At 44.6% G+C, this 16318-nt stretch overlaps 1 protein-coding gene across 1 annotated transcript; it reads left to right on the top strand.

The window, feature by feature from the left end:
• Positions 1-7167: 7167 nt before the first annotated feature.
• LOC124678971 (probable LRR receptor-like serine/threonine-protein kinase At1g56130) lies at positions 7168-14291 on the top strand. The gene is made up of 24 exons (XM_047214810.1): positions 7168-7364; positions 7880-8072; positions 8164-8235; positions 8325-8396; positions 8502-8573; positions 8697-8768; positions 8891-8962; positions 9044-9115; positions 9714-9785; positions 9880-9954; positions 10058-10132; positions 10242-10313; positions 10406-10471; positions 10572-10631; positions 10965-11009; positions 11115-11179; positions 11280-11659; positions 11739-11937; positions 12159-12320; positions 12410-12528; positions 12800-13010; positions 13097-13328; positions 13411-13558; positions 13651-14291. The coding sequence occupies exons 1-24, from the start codon at positions 7271-7273 to the stop codon at positions 14002-14004; spliced, it is 3054 nt and encodes a 1017-aa protein (XP_047070766.1). The 5' UTR covers positions 7168-7270; the 3' UTR covers positions 14005-14291.
• Positions 14292-16318: the final 2027 nt, after the last annotated feature.

Here is a 16318-nt window from a genome sequence, read left to right as displayed (position 1 = left end):
TTTCCCTTTGTTTCATGGAAACTCCAGATGGAGACCGAGCTCCAAGGTACGTTTCATTCAAAAAAATCAAGGCACATATTTCAAAGTTTCAGAAAGTCTGGAAAAAAGATGTAGTTAATGGTGGATGCTATATCATCGCACAATTTTAATTTGAAATATTTTATTGTTTGCATGGCTACACAACAATAGCAAAAGTGGGGATCTGAGTATGGTTAAATAGTGCACATTTCAAAACTATAAAATTGTTAGATTTTTTTTTTGCCATTTCATGTAGCTTAAAATACAAAAAAAAAAACTCATTAAGATTTTGACACTCATCAGATACAACATTGAGTACATTCAATCTTTTTAGAACTTTTAAAAAATATAAATATGATTTTCAAATGTTGAAAATAAAAACCCTAGAGCTCGACATCCATTTGTCCTGGTTTCGTTGCTTCCACAAATTTCATAATCTCGAACGAACTAGCACGTGATCTAGCTAGCCGTCATTCTAAAGAGCTCACTCCACATGCCTCAGCTCCAAAGTCAATATACAGAATGACTGTGATATTTTGGCGTTTGACTTTTAGCCCTCGGAGAGGTTAGGGCACTATAGAAAACCAAGCTTCTTGAGAAAACGGCTCCCGTCGCCTCCCCCATGGGCGACCGGGGCGTCCCCGTCCTCCCCACCCTCTCCCCCCTAGGAATGGCAACGGGTCTGCACCCGCGCGGAGATTGCCTTTTCTTCCCCGTCCCCGCGTTTATGAAATTCCCCCATCCCCATCCCCATTTCTCACCTTGGGGACTATTTTTCCCTGTCCCCATCACCCACCGGGTATAGCAGACCCACGGGTTCCCCACCCCCATCACAAATAGTAGACAAATCATGAAAATATCTCAGCAATTCAAGCTCAAAAATAACTTAATACGTGCAGACTGCAGAGTCACACAACCACACACTGACACACATAAGACATAACGAGTACTTATGTTTGACTCACATAGTTCACACGATGACACCACCGAATCACGTGATTACCAGAAGGTAAGCAAGCATTAGTGACGTGCGTAAATACGTGTTAGCTGAAATTAAGCAGGACAAGCTAAATTTGTGGGATATTACCGATACGTGCGGGGCTCCGCGGGGTTCGGGTATGGGACTGCTAGAACACCCCCCGCCCCGCTTTCTCCATCGGGGAGCATGTCTTGCCGTTAATACCCCCATGGGGATAAGTTAGATACCACACCCGGCCCCTAATAGAGGAAAACCCCGTCGGGTTTCGGGTAAACGGTCCCCGTTGCCATCCCTACTCCCCCCTCCTCCCTCCTTCCCCCGCGGTGCTGGCGGCGGTGGTTTCCTTCGCTCCCGTGCGCTTGGGAGGCCCGACGGGGCGGGCTTGACCAGACGGCGTTGGAGGGCGCCGGCTCCGGCCCAGGCCAGCGAAGATCCCGCCGTGGCTGGCGGCGAGTCGAGCGGTCGCGGCGGTGGTGCCCTCCGCCTCGTCAGCCGGAGCTCCTGCGTCCCCTGGTGGCGGCGGCCGATCTGGGCCCGCGGGCCTAGATCTGGGCCTGGTGGGCCCGATCGTCTTGGGTTGTTCTCTGTTGGTGTGCTGCACGCAGAGACCTCCTCGACCACCATCCGTCGCGGCTGGTGTCGTGCTCGGACTAGACCGGCGGCGCTGGTTTTGGCGATCTGCCCGCTCGGGCTTGTCGGAGCTCGGTTGAGCTTCCGGCGGTGGGGCATCATTGGGGTGACATCCCGCCGTTCTGGAGTCGCTGGGGCGACGTCCTTGCTAGCTATCTGGGACGAGGTTCTTGGGCCGGCTCAGTACTGGAGCTACTCCGGTGGCTGCGGTCTGTTCTCCCTCCGACCAATTTGGTCGTGCTTGTGCAGGTGTGTTCGCGCGCTGGGGATGGTGGACATCGTGGTGCCGCCAATCTTGGGTCTTGGACGTCTAGATCTGGGTCTGGCCGAAACCTCTACCAGCCAGCACGTGTTTCCTGCGGATGAGTCGAGTTTGGGTTAGCTCATAGTGTGACTTAGGTTGGAGGCGCGGCGGTGATCTTCGCCTTGTTCGCTCTATGTCCTCGCGACGGCGTCCGGAATTTCTATATAGGTTCGGACCTCGGCGAAAGAAGCGCATGGCTCTGGCCTGTGCCGGCGACGGCGTCACCTGCAGGTGTCGTTCCCTTGTTGAAGGCGTCCCGATGATGGCCCTCCTGTTCGAAATGATGGATTCCATCCCTCCGCGTCAATCTGCTCCTCTTGGAGGCCTCACTTCGTGTAGCTTCTTTGGTAGTGTCTTGTGGAGCACCGTGTGTCCTCTCGCTGGTGTCTCAGCCCTCCTGCAACGTTGGCCTGGCTTGTTTTACACGGTTTGTTGCGGTAGCTGATTTCCTTCCTAGCGCCTTGGGGGGCTTTGCTAGGTCGGCGTCTGGTCGTAGCTCTTGCCGGTGTGCCTATCCCAATGCTAGGGGATGATGTTGTGTGTTTGGTCCGGACCTAGCCCGAGCTCCATGGGTGGTGGTTCTCGGGTCTGGGTGAAAAGTTTGCAGGTCCTTCTCTGCCGACGACGATGACACATTCTTGTGCCATTCACCTTCTTGGAGGCGTCGCCGCAAGACCCTCCCTCCTTTGGTTCCTCAAGCTCTTCATAGATCAATGGCGTTTCAGCTTGCTTTTCTGTGTTGTCTTTTATTGTGGTTTGGGTTGTGCGCTTTGCGCGTGTGTATTGTAACTCTTGGTGTAACTTCTAGCCAGTTGTTGGGTTCGTTAATTCAAAGCCGGACTCATTTCGAGCCTTCCGTCTAAAAAAAACTTTTGGCCCTCCTCACATAAGAACTGATATCGCTGGCGAGCTCCTGTTGTTTCTAGGCCGTTGGATGTCATCGGTCTTTTCATCTTTTTGACTCGGTTATTTCTCTCCGAGCAGCGGCGCTGAAACACTATTATTCTTTAAAGCTAATTAGTATTATAATCGGTTTAGTTCTCAAGTGATGTCATGCCATGATTAATTTTATCTTATCATTTTAGATTAAGTGAACCTTTATTTACCGTATCAATATTTCTCAGTTGTAATCCACTTGTAAGTAAAACAAATCATGCAATTGAGAAAATCTCACTTGCAAGTAAAAATTCTTAGTGATAACATATTTTTTATGTAATCTATTTTTGTTTCAGTTATAACCCATTCGTAACTCAAAAAAATCTAAGTTACTCACGTAGCACGAATCACGATGCAAATCTAACGGCCGGTAACCTACAAAGTCATAGTTCAATTCTCGGCGAACTAATAATTAGTAGCAAAACCAAATTATTTAACACAAGATTTGATCGAATGAAGCATGTCATATAACCTCTAAAAGGTGGTAATCTCTTATAACTATAAAACGAGTAAACCGTGGATGAGTTCGAGCAAGCCCCATGCCTCCACTACCTCCACGGCGCTATCCTCTATCCGTTGCTTATTTTTGCGCGTGGTTTCTCTGGCAAAACCTGAAACAGTCCATCACACGTCTGAAATGTCGGCTGTCTTGCATCGTCAAGGCGCCATCCATGTCATGCAAGCACCCGTCTGTCTCAGTTATTAACCACGAAAAGAAGTCAGCCAAGATCATTCATGTCTAAACAAGAACTCGTCCAAGACACGCACGCACAGGAAAAAGTAAAAGAAAAAAAATTAATGAGCCAGGATAAGTCTAAAGAATTATTTTAATAAACAAAATTAATGGTTTCTGTGCCAACAGGCTTATTGACAGTACCCTTTCTAGAGAATGTCAATAAATTCCAAAATCCCTTTCGCCGCCCAGTAGCTACGACCGTTTTTTTAATTGGTACTGCAGTAGCTCTTTGGTTGGGTATTGGAGCAACATTACCCATTGATAAATCTTTAACTTTAGGCCTTTTTTATTTTGTGATTTATTCAACCGTAAAGTAACGGAAATTCAATTCGGCTCCCGGGTGCGTATGCTCCCTCTACCAAAAAATCATATTTTAAAATGTCAAAAAATTTGAACAAAATTTGTTACATGTACATCTCCATATTATATGAATGTTTGTCAAGTTTCACGAAAAACCAATTTTTTTGTGATCTATGTAAAAAGGAGAAAGTTTATCTTGTGAAAAGCATTATTTTTAGCACTAAATTTTTTCTTTTTTACACACGTCACATGATAAGTCGATTTTTTTATGAAACAACTTTGTGAGCGTGTAGCAGGTAAAGATGTACGTGAGGATTTTTTGTTTCAATTTTTTTGAAATTTAAAACATGTGTAAGATGCATTTCAAAATATAGGGACCATATGCACCCATGTTTCAAAACACCACTCCCAGATACTGCAATAATGAAATTCAAAAGTAATAATGTAACAATAACTTGAATAAATAAATAAATATTAACCTTTCAAATATAGTATTATAATTTAAAAATTAAATTTTAATTCTTTTAATATTTTTTTTGCCAAACCTAAAACCTGAAAATTTGAAAATCTAAAAATTGGTTAACTATGGTTAAGTAATAGTAATCTTTATGCAGATGCAATTATTAATTTCAAGTTTAAAAATATAAAATACTGAATTTCTGGCAAAAATTAAAATCTTCCTACTTTCATATTTTCCTTTGGAATTTTGAGAATCTAAAAATTGGCTAACCGGGTAAATCCTGGTGGATTCGGATGTAACTTTCTCTCACGATCATTTTGATATATTATACTTTTTTTTCCGAAGTCATACACAAAAGTTAATGCTGTTTTACCTTTTTTCTAAACTTTTTTTGCAAAAAAAGTTGAAACTCAAATTTATTAATTTTCGGTGATAGTAGGTTGCATAACATACACGAATCTCAAAAGATTTTATTTTTGAATTTTGCGTGGGGAGCCAAAAACCCTAGAAATCCATTAGTCCCGGTTGGTAAAGCGAACCAGGACTAAAGGTTAATCCCGGTTGGTAAAGCGAACCGGGACTAAAGGTGGTAGACCTTTAGTCCCGGTTGGTAATACCAATCGGAACTAAAGTCTTTTGCCCCGGAGGCAGCCCGCCGCCACCCCTTTAGTCCCGGTTCGTAATACCAACCGGGACTAAAGGTTCCAAACGAACCGGGAGTAAAGGCTTTCTAGGTTGAACCGAGACCAATGCCCCCCATTAATCTCGGTTCGTTTTTAAACCGGAACTAAAGCTCCCAGGGGTGCTGGACGACGGCCTTGTATTCTACTAGTGTCTCAGTAGATCGGCCTTCTTCTCCACATCCGGCCTCCCCCGTAACCACCGTCGGCCGGACCGCCGTCCACCCTGCGCGCGGTCGGCGCGCTGCCGCGCACGTTGCCGCCCCGCCCTGCCCCAAGCTTCCCCCTCCGCCGGTCCACTGCCGCCCCGACCATCCCTCTAAGCCCCGTCATCTTCTTCTCTAGCGCCGACACACCACACCCCGCACCCTAAATCGTAAGATCCATCCTCGCCATCGCTGTCTCCGACGCGGCCAGCCACACCGTCACCCGCTCCGGCTCGGCGGACGTTCCCCGCCCCGTCCCTCCTCCCGCTCGACGTGCTCAAGGTAGAAGACGACGCACAAATTTTGATATGATTCAACGGCTGCAGATTCTACTGAGCTCTAACCTAAATCTCAGTTTACTTAGAATTAGCAAAACCGATATTCTTTTGTGGGTGGTCAAACATGAAACAGTCCGTCCGTACAAGTTTCTCTAAACCATTCTTTCAAGCGTACGGATGTAAGTTTGAAATGTCGGCAGTCTGGCATCCGTCCATATTATGGCAGCACCAGTCTGTCTCAGCTAACCGCGAGAAGGAGTCAACCAAGTTCCTTTCCATGTCTAACGAAGAACTCGTCATAGACACGCACGCGCAGGGAAAGCAATTTCGCTACGAGGATATATAAGCAAGGATAATATTCTTCTTCCGCGGCGTGCTAGGCGAATTGTCAAAGCTGTACGTCGGTGCAGCTTGGCAAGCTTCCTTCCTCCCCATCATGTTTGCAACGGTCGCGTCGGGGCATGTGGGACCGGTGACGGCGGCTACCATCCAATTCCAATCCAACATCCCGAAGCTATAGTCATTTTATAACGTGAGCCACACGTGGTGGATCAACTAGCTAATCAAGTGGCCCTTAATCTAGTTGCTCCACTTGTGGTTGTGGGAATGAAAAATCAAGTTGGGTCTTAACATTGTACTAGGGTGGCTGCACCTGGCTTGCTACATGAATCAATCGACCATCGACTTTTTTTTAAAAAAAATGATTCATATTTTTACAACTATACCCCTCTTCATATTTTTAATGTTAAATATGGCCCCTCTGAAATTGATTGTTTAAATATTTGGCGGAAAGTGGAAAAAGTGACACATGACACTTCCGGCCATAGAGGGTGGTGGGATGGATCTTTTCGCCATCCTCAATGGTCGGAAGTGTCTATACGTTGGCCGCACTAGCTCATCTCATCGTCACTCATCTCTCAAACAAAAGAAAAAGGGTATATCTAGGGCTCAATTAAGTGAGAGTTACAACTCTCAGTAACATTCTTCTCCACCTTTGGCTTCCCCCGCAACCACCATCGGTCGAACCGCCATCCACCCCTGCCTGTGGCTGTCGCGCTGCCGCGCACCTCGCCGCCCGCCCTAAGCTACCCCCTCCACCGGTCCACCATCCCTCTAAGCCTCACCCCTTCTTCTCTGGCACCGACACCCTGGACCCGCACTCTAAACCCTAATGTCCATCCTCGCCTACGCCATCACAACTTCGCCTCGGTGGACGTTTCCCTGCCCCTCCCTCTGCCCTCCTCCCGCTCGGTGTGTGCAAGGTAGAAGACGGTACACGAATCTTGGCGCGATTTCAACGACTGCAGATTTTGCTGAGCTCTATGGTAAATCTGAGTTTAATGAGAATTAGCAAAACCGAAAGAAGAAACTTTCTTCAACCACTCCGAGTGGTGGGATGTACTTCCCGCCACCTCATTTGGCGGGATGACACGTTCACATTTTTCACTTTAGCCTGTATATTTTTACAATTGATTTTAGGGAGGATATATTTAGCATTGACAATATGTAGAAGGGTATATGTTAGGAATATCATTGACCATTGTAGTCGTCGCCGTGTGAGCATGCCTCCGGGAGCCCCACCATACTCATGTCCCTTTCCCAAGTTTCTTCTTATTGTCCCGCTCTCATCGTTCACCCCACCACACCCCTCTCCCCTCTCCGAGTACACAGGAGGCCGAGATATCCTAAGCTAGAGCAAGACCGAGTTACAAACAGAACAACTGAGCAAGGGAGGGAGGGGAGATGAGGCGGTTCCTCCATGGAGCGGCGCTCTCGCTGCTGCTTCTTGCAGCGGTTGCCCATGCTCAACAGACGGCGAGGACCGATCCCGGCGACGGTGAGCATGCTCGACTTCGTCTTTCCTGAATCTCAAGTGCTCGTTTCGCCAAGCTGTTCGTTGATGTACCATCGGCAGCTAGTTTTCGCTGCCCGTGATCAATTACCCAGTGATTCGCCTCAGCTTTGCTATCTTCTCCGATCAACTGCTGCTGATGAAAAGCCAGCAGAGGCTCTCTGTTTTGTATGCATGCTACTCTGCTTGTTTCTCCTGAATTTTCATTCCATCGTCTCCCTCCTCGGCTCGATCCCAATTCCCCATGATCTGCAAGAGTATGAACGCATGATCTTGCCGTTCCAACAAACCAGCGTGTTCCGGATGTCTCCGTCGGAAGGTCAATCCAGCCATCGACGCACGTCGACGTCTCTGTTTTGACATTTGCTCCTCCGGGCAGAAAGTCAGAAACCATGTCCGGTTTCATTTGGCGGTTTTTCTTCTAGTGCTTTTCGTCCGTCGGATCCCCATCGGACGGTTGGGTGGGCGTCTGTTTTTGACCCGGCTCTCTTGTCTCGCAGCGGCGGCGCTGAACGCGGTGTTCGCCAAGCTCGGCAAGAAGGCGTTGTCGACATGGAACATCAGCGGCGACCCCTGCACCGGCGCCGCCACGGACAACACCAACATCGACAACAACCCGCCCTTCAACCCGGCCATCAAGTGCGAACGCTGCACCGGCACCGGCAACACCTCCGTCTGCCGCATCACAAGGCTGTAAGTGCCGCCAGTGTACTCGCTCTCCCCTCCGCGCCCATAGGGTGTTCGACGGAATGCCACATCTGACGACGAGACACTTGTCATGCAGGAAAATATACGCCTTGGACGCCATCGGACCGATACCGGAAGAGCTGTGGAACCTCACTGCCCTCACCAATCTGTATGGGCTCGAAACCGAAACTCTGTTCCACTCTCCTGCACCAAGTCCCGATTTATCATTGTATTGTATCTGATTCGATGTTGTTTCAGGGATTTGGGGCAAAATTACTTAACAGGACCTTTATCATCGCTCATCGGGGGTTTGACTGCTATGCAGTACATGTGAGATTCACAACTCTAATCATGATTTCGTGAGATGAGATGAACACATATTACTTTCGAATTCTTTGCATTTAATCTCACGCTTTCTCTCTTTGGACAAATAAGGTCTCTTGGCATCAACGCGCTATCTGGACCTGTACCAAAGGAGCTCGGGAACCTTACAAATCTTGTATCACTGTAAGGATTTTTTGTAACTACAAATTTAGAGTTAAATTCTTTTTCAATGGTAACTATTCTGATAGGCTTCATGTTTTTTTTACAACATACATGTTTAACCTCAAGTTTTTGGTGTATTTACAGGAGCATTAGCTCAAACAACTTTAGCGGCTCGCTTCCTTCGGAACTGGGAAACCTGCCAAAACTTGAGCAACTGTATGTATTTACTGAATTCTCGAGAATCAGTTTTTCTTCTGCCAAGCTAGTTGTCTTTTCGCATGGACTAGTCAGTTGCACGTCTAATTTGTATTGTTTCTCTACTTCTCAATCAATAACAGGTACATTGACAGTGCTGGCCTTACTGGTCCACTACCATCCTCGCTTTCCAGGCTCACGAATATGAAAACACTGTATGTCTATACTCAACGTGTTGTTGACATTATAATGTTCCACACCATTCAATCTTATGTACTTTTCTCCTCTATGTTTAGGTGGGCGTCAGATAATGATTTTACTGGGCTAATACCTGATTATATTGGGAGCTGGACTAATTTAACAGACCTGTAAGATTGCTTCTGATCTCAGTCATAGTAATTCTCTAAAAAATTAAATTGCTGCAAATAATATGGGATATGTTGTTTACACGTTTCAGTGAATATTTTTTGCAAGGAGCTTTGAAAGATACCTGTGCAGTTTTCTGTAGTTATTTGCAAGCTAAGCTTTTTTTTTTTTTTTTTTTTTTGAGGAACATATACAAGCTAAGCTTTAGATTGTGCAAAACATAAGTAGGTGTGGAAGTTGGAGATTCAGTTAAAATAAATAACTGCTTTTGTCCCAGAGATATCATTTTTGGTCCTAGAGCCTTTATTGACCACGCTGATCTCTGTATGTGGCATCTTACAAAACATTGCATCCTCCTTCCCCCACTATCCAAACTTATGGCTGCTAGTTTCAGATAGAGTGATGTATCAGTAAGTATTGAATCACTAGAAATACCCTGTATTTTCTTCTATAATAAGTTGTACTTCTAGGTTCTAGCTGCATAGATTCGCTTTCTTTTGATGTCGGAAGGATAGATCTCTCTCCTCTTTTACTACTAGGTTGCTCCATCCATCGAGAAGGGGATTCTTTCAATGACTAACTTGAGCTATGGAATTGTAGGAGGTTTCAAGGCAATTCTTTTCAAGGTCCGCTTCCAGCTACTCTTTCCAATCTTGGCCAGTTGACAAGCTTGTAAGTTCCTATTACCAGTGATAAGAGCCAAGTATCATTCTTAAATGTCAAGGTTGCAGCAGATAAAATTTAATAATATACTTCTGTTGTGCAGACGAATCGGTGATATAGTAAATGGAAGTTCTTCTTCACTGGCATTCATCACTAATATGACATCTTTGACCACCCTGTATGCATTACTTGTTATTCAGTTATTGGCTCAAATTACAGTTCCAATTTGTTGTAATTCATCGACTTGTTATCCTAAAACTTGTATTATGTTCTTTTTGCAGGGTTTTGAGGAACTGTAGGATATCTGATAGGCTTGTATCAATAGACTTTTCGAACTTCACGAAATTAAGTTTATTGTAAGCATTTTATTTCGACAGCCAAGTGCCATTTGTGCAAGATACGTAAGTGCATTGCTATGGATTGCATATTGGTGTATGACATCTTTCCCGTCTTTCTTTTTTACAGGGACTTGAGTTTCAACAATATCACAGGCCAAGTACCACAAACTTTGTTTAACCTGAGCTCACTCAACTTCTTGTATGGACTCTCTTGACTGCAAAGCATATTTCTGTGGAAGGAAAACTTTCATCATTCTTCTCGCTAATCTTTATAAATTTTGTTGTGACTAGATTTCTTGGGAACAATAGCCTTTCAGGAAGCCTTCCAAGCTCAATAGGATCTTCACTTAAAAATTTGTATGCAATGTGGTTCAGTTTTATTTACAGTATTTACATAATAAAAGCATGGAGATGTTTATTTAATTTCTAATGGTGCTTTCATATTCTTATTATGTAGAGATTTTTCTTACAATCAGCTATCAGGAAGCGTTCCTTCTTGGGCTAGAAATTCACAGTTGTAAGTTCCAAGTTACGAAACTCCCATTACTGGCTGAACCAATCCGCCCAAGTAAGGCTTATTAGGCTTATAGTGTACACATGAAATAAGTAAGAATCATATTTGATAAATATGAAAGTCTGTTTTTGTGCATCTGTCTTAAGCGTTTATAAAATTGTGTAGGATGCCTATTGTTTGGGAAGTTAGACATTAATCTTACAGCCTGGCACTAATCGAGCCAGTTATTTAAGCCTCACTAAAGTTGTCTTATTTAAGCTATATCAAATAAACCCTAAATATGCTGTGAAGTATGAACAGTGCATTCTAATTGTTGCTTATTATTCATTCTCTTAGGAATCTGGTGAGCAACAATTTCACTGCGGACAGTTCCAGCAACAGGTTTGTCCATACTTTAATAATATCTTCTCAAGACCCGAATAGATAGCTAGTAAGTTCTCTCAGCTTGTATTTTGTGTTCAAAATGTCAGTCTATTACATTTGCAGTGTCTTACCTACGGGGTGGACGTGCCTTCAGCGTGATACACCATGTTTTCTTGGTTCTCCACAGTGTGAGGCTTCTGCGTTTGCAATTTTAAGCATATGCCTACTTGAGGAACTGTAAGCCTGCAAAAACTAATAGAACTATTAAATAATTTAACTTGCTTGCAGCTTCTTCCTTTGCTGTGGACTCTGGTAGTGTTCGATCCATATCAGGCTCAGATGGTTCTTTGTATGAACCTGATGATGCCAGTCTTGGACCTGCGTCATATTATGTTACAGGAGCACCAACATGGGGTGTTAGCAATGTTGGAAGGTTCATGGATGCATCAAATGGAAGTTATATAATCTACAGTTCGCAGCAGTTTCAGAATACACTAGATACAGAACTGTTCCGGAATGCAAGGATGTCGCCGTCGTCTTTAAGATACTTTGGTATTGGACTTGAGAATGGAAACTATACAGTTACACTTCAATTTGCAGAGTTTGACTTCCCAGACACTCAATCTTGGAAGAGCCGAGGTAGAAGGGTTTTCGATATATATGTCCAGGTAGGTTCTCACTGGTAAGCGATAAGCAGTACTGTTAGCTTATCAGCCAGTCATATTTTCGTTCTTCTTGTTTGTATAGGGTGAGCGTAAGGAGCAGAACTTTGACATAAAGAAGGCGGCAGGAGGGAAATCTTACACTGCAGTTAGGAAGCAGTACACTGTTCCTGTTACCAAGAACTTTCTTGAGATTCATCTCTTCTGGGCTGGAAAGGGCACTTGCTGCATTCCTGATCAAGGATACTACGGGCCTGCAATATCAGCTTTGAGTGCAACGCCAAGTACTCCCCTTAACTTGAAATAATTAATGATTTTAATTCTGACTACCAGTCCATGCTGATGCTATCCTGAGCAGTTGCAAATAAAAGCAAACGAAAATACTAGAGCATTAATATAAAATGAGGGTTGATACTATACAGATAGTAGAACCTTTAATTCAACCTCACTTGAAATATATTGACTCTGTTGACATCATATTTCTAACAAGTGAACTTTCTGTCAGATTTCACCCCTACAGTACGTAGTGCTGCGGCAAAGAAGAAAGGTAGTAAAACAGGTGTGATTGTGGGAGTTGTAGTTGGTGTGGCAGTTTTAGGATTGGCAGCACTTGCCGGAATCATTTTTTGGATACAGAAAAGGCGAAAACTATCACTGGAGCAAGAAGGTATGGGATATACTAGGATCAATTTGTATTCTAACTGAGGAAAGGAGTAGTCGAAGTAAGTTTTTTATATCTTTTGTGATGTCTTGCAGAGTTGTACAGTATTGTGGGAAGACCTAATGTCCTCAGTTATAGTGAACTGAGGTCAGCTACTGAAAATTTCAGTTCTAATAACCTTCTTGGTCAAGGAGGATATGGGTCGGTCTATAAGGTCAGTTCATTCTGTACTTATAGTCTTGAATTTCCTTAAAAAAAAAATTTCTGGAAGGAGCTTCCGGTAAGCTAGTAGTATAAGTAAACATTATAGAACTTTAAAAGACAAACCTGTTTATACGGGTTGTATTTTTGTATTATTTGTTCTGCATGTACATGTCCATAAAATTTCTAAAATGAAGCGGGGATCTATTTCATTGTCTTTAGAGTGAATAGTGATAGTTTGTTACCTGAAACTTCCATTGCTGAAAAGTGTCATCTTTTTGCAGGGAAAGTTAACTGATGGTAGGTTTGTGGCAGTGAAGCAGCTGTCTGAAGCATCTCGTCAGGGGAAAAAAGAATTCGCGACGGAAATAGAAACTATATCTCGAGTGCAACATCGTAATCTCGTGAAGCTGTATGGTTGCTGCCTTGAGGGCAATAAGCCATTGCTGGTTTATGAGTACTTGGAGAATGGAAGCCTGGACCGTGCTCTGTTTGGTACAAATTCTGTTGATTGACGCAGCTGCATATCTACAAATTCAGGCTTAGTATAGACAACTAAAAACTTAAACCTACATTTGCAGGAAAGGGGAGTGCACACTTAGACTGGCCAACACGTTTTGAGATATGCTTAGGCGTTGCAAGAGGTCTGGCTTATCTTCATGAAGAATCTGCCATACGTGTTGTGCACAGGGACATAAAGGCCAGCAATATCTTACTTGATGCCAATCTCAATCCTAAGATCTCCGATTTTGGGCTTGCAAAACTTTATGATGATCAGGAGACACATGTCAGCACGAAAGTTGCTGGCACATTGTAAGTGCATTTCCATCTTGCTAATCTTTACGTTTGTTTTCTATAGGTATTGCTAACGACGATTTTCCTCTCATTTGTCAAGTGGTTATCTCGCACCTGAGTATGCCATGAGAGGCCATATGACAGAGAAGGTTGATGTGTTTGCGTTTGGCGTTGTGGTGTTGGAGACTTTAGCTGGAAGGCCTAATTATTACACTAAGGACGAAGACAAGGTTTATATATTTGAATGGGTAAGCGCCAGGAGGAACTCTAGGCTCTAGTGATCTTTTTGTTTTTGGTTTAAAGGTCATTTCCCAGAATAAAACATGATCGATGCTTTCAGGTCTGGGAACTTTACGAGGACAACCGCCCTCTGGACATGCTCGACCCGAGGCTCGAGGAGTTCAACAGCGAGGAGGTGCTCCGGGCCATCAAAGTGGCACTCGTCTGCACCCAGGGCTCGCCCCACCAGCGCCCGCCCATGTCGAGGGTGGTGGCGATGCTGACGGGCGACGTCGAGGCCCCTGACGTGGTGACCAAGCCCAGCTACATCACGGAGTGGCAGATCAAGGGTGGCGGCGACACCAGCTACATGAGCTCTGACGTCAGCGGGCAGTCAAGCTCGGCGCCGAGGGCCCCCGACTCGGCGCGTGGCTCGTCTCAGATCATGAGCTCTGCCCTCTACGAAGGCCGTTGATATGATTATCGTGGCCGGTCGATCGGTCCATGGCGGCTTCTTGTGCCGCAGATTTGTTGAGAATGGTGTCGGTGCAGTCAGTTTTTGCGGAAGTGTACATTTGATTTCATTTGCTAGGGTTCATAGTTGCATTGGCGGTGTAACTAGCACTCTAGTAGTTAGGAGTATCAGGTAAAGAGCTGTATGTGTATTATTTGGTCTCTTTGGACGCGCATAAGATTTTGCAAAAAATTGGCTTTTGAATCTGAATTTTGAAGAAGGCGAAACACGTGCCTGCTTGTGAAGAATGTCTATCTAGTGATGCCGATAAGGCACTTTTCTTTAAGCAGTTTATTTCTAGATTTTGGAGTGGACCATAAGAAGGTGATGGCTACTTGGTCTCCACACTGACCTCTCGACTCCTTTTCAAGGAAACAGAGCTGAGTGTCAGGATCCCGATGGGAATTGGGGTGGAGATTCAAACAGGGATGCGGAAAATAAGGGGAGAACTGATAAATTGCTGTAATAACTAGCTAATAATAAAGGAAGAACAGAGATAACAAGGAAGACATAATAAGAGTTTTCATTATCGCGCCGCCCATCCACCCTCTCTCCCAGGTTATATAGAGTCCCCGGGGAGCCGCGATTGTTCCAGGATTCGAATTCAAACACGCACAGGTTTCAAAAAGGGAATTTAAATTACAGCCGTCGGATTACATCGAAGGGGTACGCCTCATCCCGGCCGTCCGTTACTAACCAACAGCAAGGTTCTTGACAATACTCCCGCGACGAACTCCAGACTTCAAGGCTGGAATGTTGGGAAGGTTGCTTGGATGAATTTGGCGTCCTCCCAGGTTGCTTCCTCCGGTGACAAGTTTTCCCAATGAATCAACCACTGTGGAACCGGAATATCATAGTCGCCTGCACTTCTGGGAACTTGACGATACTGTAAAACTGCAAGTGGAGCAATTTTGATCTTCCCATCAGGTGTTACCAGAGGCAAGGTGGGATTGGGAACTGCCTTGGGACCGATGTGTTTCTTCAACTGATTCACATGGAATACATCATGGATTAGTGTTCCCTCTGGCAGCTGTAGCTTGTATGCTTGCTTCCCAACTTTCTGGAGTACTCTGAAAGGGCCATAATATTTTGATGAGAGCTTGAGTGAATTCCTCAATCCCAATGCAGTTTCTCGATAAGGTTGCATCTTGAGATAGACCATGTCACCAATCTCGAAGGTTCTCTCTGTGCGTTTGAGGTCAGCATACTTTTTCATTCTGTTTTGTGCTTGCAGTAAGTTCTGTTGCAAAGATTTCATGATTCTGTCTTTCTCTTGCAATGTCACTTCCACTTCAGGTGTCACATCACATGGAATGGAAATCCCATGTATTGGTGGAGGGGCATAACCATACAAGGCTTCGAATGGTGTAGATTTGAGAGATGTGTGATAAGATGAATTATACCACCATTCAGCAGCAGGTAGCCATTCTGCCCATTTCTTGGGTTCCTTGAAAGCCATACATCTGAGATATTGCTCCAGACATTGATTTACCCTCTCTGTTTGTCCATCAGATTCTGGGTGATATGCTGTGCTGTAATGTAGATCCACCTTGTAAGCAGACAACATTTCTTGCCAGAGCTTGGAGGTGAAGATTTTATCTCTATCACTGACTATGACCTGAGGGGGGCCATGTAATTTCACAATGTTATCCAAGAATAGGTTAGCAACAGTCTGTGCTGTGAATGGATGTGCCAATGTGAGGAAGTGTGCATACTTAGTGAGTCTGTCCACTACTACAAGAATGACATTCTTGTCTTTGGATGTAGGCAGGCCCTCTATGAAATCCATGCTAATTTCTGACCATTTAAGCTTGGGAATGTTGAGTGGATCAAGCAACCCAGGGTAATGTATCCTCTCTGTCTTGGAAATCTGACAAACAGGGCAGTGTGCAATCTTTTCAGCAATGAACTGCTTCATTTGAGGCCAGAAAAATATTTGCTTGATTCTATGGTGAGTGACTCTGTTTCCAGAATGGCCACCAAGTGCAGAGGAGTGGAATGTCTGGAAAATTTTCTCCTTCAAGTCAGTACTTGCTCCAATGACTATCCTGTTTTTGTATCTGATTATACCAGAAGTGAGCTTGTAGTTGGGGTGGGAGTCTTCTTTCAGAGTCAGCTCTTGTAATAGTTGCATACATTTCTGGTCTTGTTCATAGCTCATAATGACTTCAGTAAGCCATGTAGGCACAACAGTGGAAATGGCCTGGCATGAGTCAATCTCAAGATCAGAATGTTTCCTGGATAGTGCATCTGCCACTGAATTCTCTGAGCCTTT

This window comes from Lolium rigidum, chromosome 7 (genome assembly GCF_022539505.1).
Source record: "Lolium rigidum isolate FL_2022 chromosome 7, APGP_CSIRO_Lrig_0.1, whole genome shotgun sequence".
Classification (NCBI taxonomy): domain Eukaryota; kingdom Viridiplantae; phylum Streptophyta; class Magnoliopsida; order Poales; family Poaceae; genus Lolium; species Lolium rigidum.
This window is presented reverse-complemented; position numbering and strand designations above follow the sequence as displayed.

What these genes read in the sequence shown, in the direction of transcription:
- LOC124678971 (XM_047214810.1), top strand. Translation starts at nt 7,271, where the DNA reads ATGAGGCGGTTCCTCCATGGAGCGGCGCTCTCGCTGCTGCTTCTTGCA. An exon ending in CTGCCAAAACTTGAGCAACT is followed by an intron (nt 8,769 to 8,890) that starts GTATGTATTTAC and finishes AATCAATAACAG; the next exon opens with GTACATTGACAGTGCTGGCC. An exon ending in GCGGACAGTTCCAGCAACAG is followed by an intron (nt 11,010 to 11,114) that starts GTTTGTCCATAC and finishes TTACATTTGCAG; the next exon opens with TGTCTTACCTACGGGGTGGA.